Below are 10609 nucleotides of genomic sequence, written 5' to 3'. Positions count from 1 at the left end.
TATGGGGGACCTTATGACCCAAGTCTGTGTTTATCCCTGGTGTGCTTTTTACCTTCGGATAGGGACAGTTGTTCCCTCTTCTGCAGCTCCTGCCCAACAACCTCCTGAGGCTGGTTGCCTGCCACACCCCTGGCAGGTACGGCTGCGTTTTAAGTAGCTCTGCACACGATGGGAGCCCTTTTATAGTTCTTCCTCTCCTGGGTGAGTATAGATTTTTTAAAGGCAGTGGCAGAATGCATCCCAGTAGATACACCCTGACCCAGTTAACTAGGGATGAACAAAATAGCGGTGGGAGGCGCCCTTCTAATTTCTGTACTTCTAATTCAAGTCCTATAAAATGACTTGATTTAGGCTAGGGAAACAAAGACTGAACTCTGCAAGATGAGGGAGTTTTCCTCTGGGGCAGAGAAGACCTCTTCTAGCGGCAGGAAGGGAACTGGGTTTGAACTTAGGACTTATGAGCTTGATTGCCTGTTCTGTCTTTTGGGACGTGTGTGCTCTGGACAAGTTACTAAATATACCCAAGCTTCCATTTCCATTACAAAGTGAAGGACCTGAACGAGATTCCTGAGGGACACCATTCCAGCTCTCAATTCTCTGGTTCTGCAGAAAAGAATTATAGTCTGTTTACAAGACTGGATCCAACTGGTTCCTGTCGTCCTTGGACTGCTCTTTTGGTGGTGGTGGTTTAGTCGCTAAGTCGTGTCCGACTCTTGCGATCCCAGGGACTGTAGCCTGTCAGGCTCCTCTGTCCATGGGATTCTCCAGGCAAGAATACTGGAGTGGGTTACCATTCCCTTCTCCAGGGGATCTTCCTGATCCAGGAAATGAACCCGGGTCTCCTGCATTGCAGGCAGATAATTTACCAACTGAGCTATGAGGGAAGCCCCTTGATACAAGGACAATCTTACAGGTAAATACCAGGGAATATTCTTTTCATAGTGTTCCACTTTTTAATAAAAAAAGTTTAATGGCAGTTATATAATCATTTAAAAATATTTATTAAGCACTGGTTTTAAAAATGCGAGAGAAGAATATAACACCTCAGAGCAAATGCTTGAAGGTAAAACAAATATCACTATAAATATTGCACGTATAAAAATCTCTTTTTTACATCTTCACACAACTCATTTCTAAAATACCCTTTTACAGAGATACATAAATAAACGGCTTCCAAACTGTCAACGCTTGATACATTTAGTCGCATCACCCCACTGAGTCTGCAGGCTTCCCATCAGATATCTGCTCCTCTTCTGTGCCAGCAAGAACTTCCATCAGCAACACCCGAGCTCTCCTACCTACATCCTGTGAAGAGTAAATCTCTCTGAATGCTCAATATTTCAGGTTATAAATTTTCTTCTTCTACAGAGAAAAAAAGATCTTTCAAAGGCAGTGACAGAATGCAGCTTAAATGGACACAGTGTTAACACTGCTTGTTCTTCAGGGCGTCCAGGAGCTTCTGATTCTTGGTCTTGAACATCATGATAAAGCTGTTGGGCATGATCTTGCCTCGGCCATCCTCACCCACTTGACCCATAATTATGTAATTTAAACCTAAAAGAGAATGTAAGATTAATTTTTTTCTCTGTGTGTGTTGGTTTGAAACAACTTAGACTATAACTTACCTCCAGGTAAATGTTTTACAAATCGTGTAATTAGATATTTGTTCTTTCTAGCATAAAACCTTGTTTAAGACTCTCATTGAAAAAAAAATCTAACTTTGACAGAATAGAATGTTCCAGCTCTGCTTACATTAGGAAACTGGATGGAATGATTAGACCCGGTCAGGTCCAGCTCTGCATAAGGTCTAATGTATTTACTGAGCGTTCTATACAAACACTATTCCTAGGAAAAGCTCTCCTTCCTCAAGGGGCTGTCTTCAGAAGGCCCCTCCTGGTCCCACCAGGCTTCTGGATCTCCCCAGGCATTTGGCAACTATTGATCCATTGTCTTCCGTTGTTGTCTTGAACTTTTTATTAACCCCTCCAACATTTATACTATGTAAGTTTTTTGAGGGCATGGTTGGACCATATACTTCTTTACATTCTTATAGTCCCTAAAAAGATATGTACTAAAAAGTACTTCTATCTGTTGTTCTGTTTTTTTTATATATCTGTTTGTCTGACTAAGGTACGTAGGCCTAGACTGGAGCCCACACTGAGGTATGTTGGGTTCAACTCTGAAGATTTACATTGCTTCAGAAAAATGTGTTACCACCTCCTTTATTCTTCCTCTCCCCCGGGTGTCATAGGAGACATTTCCCCTGTATAAGCCTTCCTCTGTAGTCCACCACTATAATCGTAATGGTCCTGAGCCCGTGAAGGCTTGGCAGGCTGGGCGGGCAGATGCCACCGCAAGAGAGATGACAGTAAGTATGAGATCTGATGAGATGAGATCTGACAGTAAGTATCCAGACCTGGATTATTTGCTGTTCCAGACACTTCTGGAAAGAAGTGTTACCTTTTACAGAGTCTTTACTATTCCCTCTTAAGAGTCAATGGGATTATTATTTGGAATTTATGAGTTCTACATGCATAGTAAAAGTAAATGATGCTCAGTTGTGTCCGACTCTTTGCGACCCCATGGACTGTAGCCTACCAGGTTCCTCCGTCCATGGGATTTTCCAGGCAAGAGTACTGGAGTGGGTTGCCATTTCCTTCTCCAGGAGATCTTCCCAGCCCAGGGATCAAACCCAGGTCTCCCATGTTGTAGGCAGACGCTTTACCGTCTGAGCCACCGGGGAAGTCTTTACATACATATTTGTGCTCATCTCTGATTATTTCCTCAAGAAACTATGTTTTAGAGTGTAATTTCTGAGCAACAGTATGTGAGCATATGAAAGTTGTACTATGTTGCTTTTTCAACAAACCATAAGGTGGTGTTGGTCTTATTTTTCTGATGCTCACTTCCTTTTCTTAGAAGTGAGGTACAATGTTACTGTATTAATTTATAATTTATTCTTGATTATATCCCTTCTACATTTTGCTTTGAAATCACCAATTATTTTCTGTTCAGAAATCAAGTCCTTAATAATACTTAAATAATATCAACCTCTTATCCATTGTGTTTACAAAAATTACTCTACCATTTTATTTATCATGTTTGTTTGCATTTTAATCTCATTTATAATGTTATATGAAGCTCTGAAGATCAAATTTTTATGATAAAACTGATCAAAATTTCCCTTTCTGGCATTTTCCATTTTATTATAGAAAGATTTTCTCACAATATATATATTTTTCAAAAATAGAGTCAATGTGAAGCTGCTGGCCTCTGACTTTTATGAACAATCTGAATTCATAGTAAAGCTTTCTTAATGTATTTGTATGTAATGTATCTGTATTTCTATGTGTGTGGTAGAGGTTTGGCTTCTTTTGATTGTGGGAGAGGTTTGTAATAAGACTGAGAAAAGGAACAAGCTGATACCGGATGGGAAGTCATGGTTCATCACACAGTGGAGTGCCGGGCGTGACTGCCCTGACTGCCATTCCAAAGTAAGAGAGAGCTGTGTATGTGCTGTTGATGGAAAGCTGTCCATATACACATCATGTGGAGGGAAGTTTGAGCAGAATATGTGTAGAAAGATCCCATCTGTCTACATGTGTATGTACATTTTTACATGGACAGAACCTTCTGGAAGGAGCTTTTTCATTGTGCCTCTGGGGAAAGGGAAAGGGCTTCCCTTTTTATTTTAAATCCTTCTCCACTTAGTTGGCACTAGTGGTAAAGACCGCCTGCCAATGCAGGAGACATCAGAGATGTGGGTTCGACCCCTGGGTTGGGAAGACCCCCTGGAGGAGGGCATGGCAACCCACTCCAGTATTCTTGCCTGGAGAATCTCCTGGGACAGAGGAGCCTAGCGGGTATATAGTCCATAGGGCTGCAAAGAGTCAGACACAGCTAAAGAGACTAAGCATGCACTACTTATTTAACTTTTTCAAAAACCATAGAACATACATTACTTTTATATACCTGTTTTTAAAAAATCACGTGCCTCTGGCTCTAGGGTAACTTTCCTTTTCCTAAAATTTATCTTAATAAACTCATTCTCACCCGTGAATTTAATAATCTCATATCTACAGATGAGCCCCAGATCTTTTATTCTAGCCCATAGATACCTCTCTCTTCTGAACACCAACTCTGAATTTCCTGTTCCTTTTTTTTTAAAAAAAAAATACTTTTATTTGGCTGCACTGGGTCTTAGTTGCTGCTCATGGGATCTTCAATCATCACTGAGGTATGTGAACTCTTAACTACAACATGTGGGACCTAGTTCCCTGAACCAGGAATTGAACTCCGGCCCCTTGCCTTGGGAGCATAGAGTCTTAGCCTCTGGAACACCGGGGAAGTCCTTGAATTTCCTATTCCTTGATAGATATTTTCCTCTGCACATAGTAGTGGTACTTTAAGTGCGGTAACTGAAAATCTCTTTCCCCTGAACCTCTTTCTCTGTCTGTTCCCTATTGATCCAACTTCAAATGCTTCTTGAACTCACTGACCATTTCCATTATCCTGTCTTCTTCCACAAGTTACAGGAACTGAGATTGGAGCCCAATTCTGCCTGACGCCAAAGACCCTCCTTCTCCATCAGAAGTGGGCAATACATGAGCCATGACTTGACTTCTCTAGACCAGCCACGGCATGGAAAGATCCACGACTTGCTCGGAGAGGCTCTCCTTTCCCCTTCCCGGCCCTTGAGCTCCCCCGGAAGAAAGCCTGGAGTTTTCCTCCTGCTCACCTCTTCTGAGGAGTGGGCACTGCTTGCAGACCACGAGGACCTTGGCGCTCATGTTCTTGCCGGCCTGCTGAATTGCCAGATTGCCCTCTTTATAAATGTTGATGATCGAGACCGTGGCATGCAGACTCCCACCTCGAGGGATGGTGGTGATGACAGTGCCGGCCAAGACTGCAAAAGAAAACATTTTTAAAATCTAAGACAGTGAAGACCAATGTAAGCGGAACTGAAAATAGTTGTATTGATACATTCCTCTAACTTTCAGATGGGAAACATTTTAATGTTAGAAAGAAGGGCATAATAAGAGTCATTAAATTTAATTCTGTCTATCTGTCATCAAAATACAGGTTAAAAACCAGGAGTCATGGGGCTGTAATGTTACCCTAGCTGTTAGGCATTGAAAAAAACCAAAATAACTACCAAACTGCAGTCAGTTGCTGAGACAGAGACTTGTTCCAATGTGTTATCCAACGTGTGGATCAATTACCAAACATGGTAATTGCACCTCTGCTTGTTAATACTCAACAGGACCGTGTATCCTTAAGGCAGTGCCATAATAAGAAGTTGCATGATGGAGGTTTGAGCCATAAAGATCTGATTCCTTGTGTCTGTGTGGGTGAGCACTTACCTTTCTGTATCTCCCCCTGGTTCCTCTCTTTTTATTTATTTATTTGGCTGAGCTGGGTCTTAGTTGCCGCATGCAGGATCTTAGTTCCCCAACCAGGGATCGAACCCAAGCCCCCTGCATTGGGAGCTTGGAGTCTTAGCCACTGGACTTCTGGGGAAGTCCCTCTGGGTCTTTCATATTCTCTTTCTTATCCATCCTTTTTATCTCAATGAACAAGTCAAAGTATAGAACTGAGGTATAACTTTAAACATTTCCTTGGTTAGAAAAAACTCTAGCAAAATTCCGTTGCTTTTCACTATGTAACTCTCTCTTCTTACCATGTAACACTCAGAGAAGAGTCTTACTTCTGAGCCACATAAAGAAAGATGCTGCTGCTGCTGCAAAGTCGCTTCAGTCGTGTCCGACTCTGTGCGACTCCAGAGGCGGCAGCCCACCAGGCTCCCCCGTCCCTGGGATTCTCCAGGCAAGAACATTGGAGTGGGTTGCCATTTCCTTCTCCAATGCATGAAAGTGAAAAGTGAAAGTGAAGTCGCTCAGTCGTGTCCGAATCTTAGCGACCCTATGGACTGCAGCCTACCAGGCTCCTCCGCCCATGAGATTTTCCAGGCAAGAGTACTGGAGTGGGGTGCCATTGCCTTGTCTGAAAGAAAGATGCAGTGTTTCACAAAGGCATGCTTCGGGCATTTTTTGAAGGGGGTGTATTCCATGTGACGCAGGACTTAGATTGAATGACTTTTTGATAATCCTGTCCTTACCCAGAAAACCAACTGCAGCCCCCAGTCATTGTGAAATCAAAACCTGCCCCTAAAGAGATTTACTTGGTGGTCCAGTGGTTAAGACTCCATGCTTCCACTGCAGGGGGCATAGGTTCGATCCCTGGTCAGGGAACTAAGGTACTGCATGCCGCATGATGTGGCCAATTAAAAACAAAAACAAAACCCTGCCCCTAAAACAGTGCTACCAATGTGGGTTAGGAACCAACAGGCCTCTGGTGATAGTATTGGGTCATTTTGCCATGTAAGTCACAATGGAATACATGGAGTTTTGGACTTGATAATATTACCCTTTCAGGATAAAGTGAAAACTCACTGCTTATGTGGCGTGCAAAGCTCATCACATCAGAATTCTTATTACACCTTACTGTGATTCCCAGTGATGAGCGATTCTCTGCAAAATGTCAGTTGGTAGCTGAGTGAAATCAGATAGCTCTGAAGGGAGGGAGGGAGATTTCCTTAAGCACCTGTTACTGGATGTGGGAGCAATGACACCTGGTGCTACTGGTCTTCATTTTCATGCCGGTTATTTGCATTTTGGCATGCAAACTCCAGATAGATTTAGGGCCCTAGTTTTTTTTATTGGGGTATAGTTGCTTTCGGGGCATCCCAGGTGGCTCAGTGCTGAAGAATGTGCCTGCCAATGCAGGAGACGCAGGAAACTCAGGTTCGATTCCTGGGTCGGGAAGATCCCCTGGAGTAGGAAATGGCAATCCACTGCAGTATTCTTGTCTGGGAAATCCCATGGACAGAGGAACCTGACAGGCTCCCCTCTGTGGGCTCACGAAGAATTGGACACGACTGAGCTGCTGAGCACGCATAGTTACTTTATAATGGGGTACAACAAACTGAATCAGCTATGTGCTTGTGTGTGTGTGTGTGTGTGTGTACGCTCAATCATGTCTGACTCTTTGCGACTCCATGGACTGTAGCCCACTAGGCTCCTCTGTTCATGGAATGTTCCAGGCATGAATACTAGAGTGGGTTGCCATTTCCTCCTTCAGGGCATCTTACCCACTCAGGGATTTGAACCCACTGGCAGGCAAATTCGTTACCAAATGTGCCACCTGCTGCTGCTGCTAAGTCGCTTCAGTCGTGTCCGACTCTGTGCGACCCCATAGATGGTAGCTCACCAGGTTCCCCCGTCCCTGGGATTCTCCAGGCAAGAACACTGGAGTGGGTTGCCATTTCCTTCTCCAATGCATGCAAGTGAAAAGTGAAAGTGAAGTCGCTCAGTCGTGTCCAACTCTTAGCGACCCCATGGACTGCAGCCAACCAGGCTCCTCCATCCATGGGATTTTCCAGGCAAGAGTACTGGAGTGGGGTGCCATTGCCTTCTCCGAATGCGCCACCTGGGAAGCCCCAAATTAGCTATATGTGTATACATATACACATATATGTATTCCCTCCCTCTACAGGGCCCTAGATTCTTTACTGTCCTCACATCTTTACTACAATATGGTCAATCTGGGCTGCAGTTATCACTTGAAGGCATAAGAAAAAGCAAGCAAAGCTTCTTCTGGGAGGCCCTGTGTTGGGTAAACTATTTAGGCCGTAGCAACTTTCTTTTCCTGATAAGACTTTTCTTCCATATTCCTTTCAAACATAACCAACATAATTCAACTTGGCATCGTTTGCTCTTAAGCAGTTTTCACAGAATGTGCAAGATTTTTTTAATTGGAAAAAAAACTCTTTAGGAATTCTGATTCATTAGGTAATATCTCCTTGATATCTTCCAGTTTATAAGAGTTTCCAAATGGATTTCAGATTTCCGAGTTTTAATTTCATCCTCTGGAGGGACACAGCAGAGGAAATACTTGAATTTCTTCTGAGAGAGGCCAGCTTGGATATGTTTCTGAATTATTTAAGTTGAATTACAGATGTGTGAAAAAATACTCAGAACATGAAAACGATGTGAGAAAAAAAAGGATGCAGGGTTTTTTTCCTGGAGTGGGGGAAACACTGGGCTAGCCAGAATAAACAGAACAGCAGAGTCATGTACCAGAAGTCAAATGATTAAGTTTTAAGTTTGTGTGAAAAACGTATTTTCTGCACACATTTTTCTCAGTTGTGAACTCTAACACTTCAAATGGTGCAACACACCTTAGCGTGGAGGAAAATATTTTCCTGGGTAGATGCAGAGTGTAAACTGACCCACTACCATCCCATTCATGGCAGTTCCTTTGAGGTTAAGCATGCAGTTTCGGGTTTCTGATTAAAAAGGAAAGACGGTTTTCTTTCTTACCGAAGTTGCTCGAGCAATAATTGCTCTCCAGAGTCCCCGACCGTCTACACTTCTGCTGACACAGGGCCACGGTGGGCTTTAAACCTTCATTCCAAGAAGAAATACATGAGATTCAGGAAAATGAATGCATATATAATTGGTGTTTAGATCTGAATCAGTCCATTTAAAATTCTCATTTATTTCTCTGAGCCACCAATCTGTCACTGCAATGAAATAATTAAAGAACCTGCAAAGGATATTCCTCACGTTACCAACTTCTACTCTTAATTTCCTCAGGGTAACTCAATGCCCTCTGCTGAGCTTTAAACCTGAGATCAAAGATAACCCAAATTTAGCCCCATTCTCTTCTTCCTTTATATATAACTAATGCTGTAACCAAAAATAGATACAGTCTCATGTGCCCTGCTTACCAAAAACCCAGAATAACAAATAAGAACACAGGAAATACAGGTTAACTCTTCACTTCACCAAAGGAATCTTATGGGGTTCCCCTGAGAGTGGAGGGAGTTTTCTTGATGCATTTGAAATACACAATTACCCAAATGTTAGCATTACAGGTTTTGGGGAACAATGCTCATGTGATGAAGTGTGCTATTTTGAGCCTGTCATTGCCTGTAAGGATCTTAAGAACTGAGAAGTAGACAAATTTAAAGTACAGCTAAATAGACAAACACAGTAGTTCTCAATGGGGGTGATTTCTCCCACTAGGTGACATTTGGTAAACTCTGGAAATATTTTTGGCAGTCACGACTAGAGGATGATACCAGCGTCTAGTAGGTAGATAACCAGCGATGCTGCTCAACATTTCACAGTGAACAGGACAGCCCCCCAAAGCAAAGAATTATCTAGCCAAAAATGTAAATGGTGCCAAGGTTGGAAAGCTGTGATATGATGATAATATTTAATCCTTATGAAATGAAATGAAAATATTGAATCCTCATTTTCATCATTAAAAATGTTTCCAAAACATTTGGTAATGATTCCCTTACATGTGGCAACGTGTTAGGAAGAACTAAACAGAACAACTGTCATAGAGCTGTACTTACCGGGTAAGAATTTGCCCTTCTAATATGTTCTGCTAACCCTTCTGTGAATTTAATCTTAATTTGTATCCCTACTTATCTCCAAAAGGATCTAAAGTGGATTACAATATTAAAATATACACAGTTTAATGTTAAAATATACATAATAGCATATATAAATATATATATAGTAGAGAAAGAGCTCAGAAAGCATTTAGAGGGAATATTGCTCTAAAAGTTGGGGACCTAAATTTATCTAATTCACTGAGTCCAAAGCTAAGTGCCTTAGAGGTTCTCCTTGTCTGATGAAAGAGCATCTTCTTACGTGGACCACTTGAACCCAGCTCCTTCTCGGCCTCAGGACATTAGTCTGGAGGTTGGGTGGGTGGCCCACCCTGACATTCTTCATCTTCCTGTCTGCTCTCTGCTGCCCTGCACACCCAAGTGTGGCACGGGGTTTTCAGCTTTCCTCTTCATGTGCTCCCTCAAGCATCTTGGTGGGTCCTCCCTCCTTGGGGACGATCGCTCTCTGGCTGTAGCCTCAACCCCGGCCCCCCATCTCAGATGTTCCCTCTGGTCCATCTTCGCCCCTCAGTCCCAGGCTCACGTGTCCTTCTGCTGAAGTCTCATCACTAATCTCTCATCCTTCATCCAACAGAACCTCCTCTCCTTTAGGCTTATTTATTCACTCTCCTACTCTCGTGACTACTTATTCTTTGTTTCTTTAGAGGTTCAATACACTGGCCCCGCTCCTATTTCCCATTCCATCACCCTGGCCCATCTTAATTCCTTAGCTTTTCCACGTAGTTTTCATGGTCCATTAGTTCAGTTACTTTCTTAACAATACTTACACACCTGTTCCTGCTCTGCCCTCTAGCAGTCCGGTAGGAGACTCTTTTCTCTTTCTGTGTCTGCTCACAGACAGCTGAGAACACAAACAGACCCTCATCCAAGTGACGAACTGCCCCACAACCCCCAGGGCTCCCACCTCTCTTCTTGTTCTCAGCAGGTGACCTTGCCTATTTTCTGGTGAGAACAAAGATCACAGAACAAAATGTCCTCCACCAGACCTCCGAGCTGTCTCCATCTGTACCCTGACTTCCTTCCTCTCCTAAGAGAGGAGGCTGCCTACCTCTGGCCTAAGGTCTATCCTTCTGCATGGCCTCTGGAGGCCAGACCCTGCCATCTTTGTGAAAATTTCCTCCT

At 43.0% G+C, this 10609-nt stretch overlaps 1 protein-coding gene across 1 annotated transcript in view; it reads right to left on the bottom strand.

Moving 5' to 3' along the window:
* Positions 1–980: 980 nt before the first annotated feature.
* PCOLCE2 (procollagen C-endopeptidase enhancer 2) overlaps positions 981–10609 on the bottom strand; it is a 99363-nt gene continuing 89734 nt past the window's right edge. Inside the window, 3 exon segments of the mRNA NM_001075629.1 lie at positions 981–1554; positions 4739–4906; positions 8382–8465. Coding sequence (NP_001069097.1) covers positions 1424–1554; positions 4739–4906; positions 8382–8465 — 383 coding nt within the window. The 3' untranslated portion in view covers positions 981–1423.

This window comes from Bos taurus, chromosome 1 (assembly GCF_002263795.3).
Source record: "Bos taurus isolate L1 Dominette 01449 registration number 42190680 breed Hereford chromosome 1, ARS-UCD2.0, whole genome shotgun sequence".
In the NCBI taxonomy this organism is placed as follows: domain Eukaryota; kingdom Metazoa; phylum Chordata; class Mammalia; order Artiodactyla; family Bovidae; genus Bos; species Bos taurus.
Note: the sequence above shows the minus strand (reverse complement) of the source record. Positions and strands in the feature narration are given on the sequence as shown.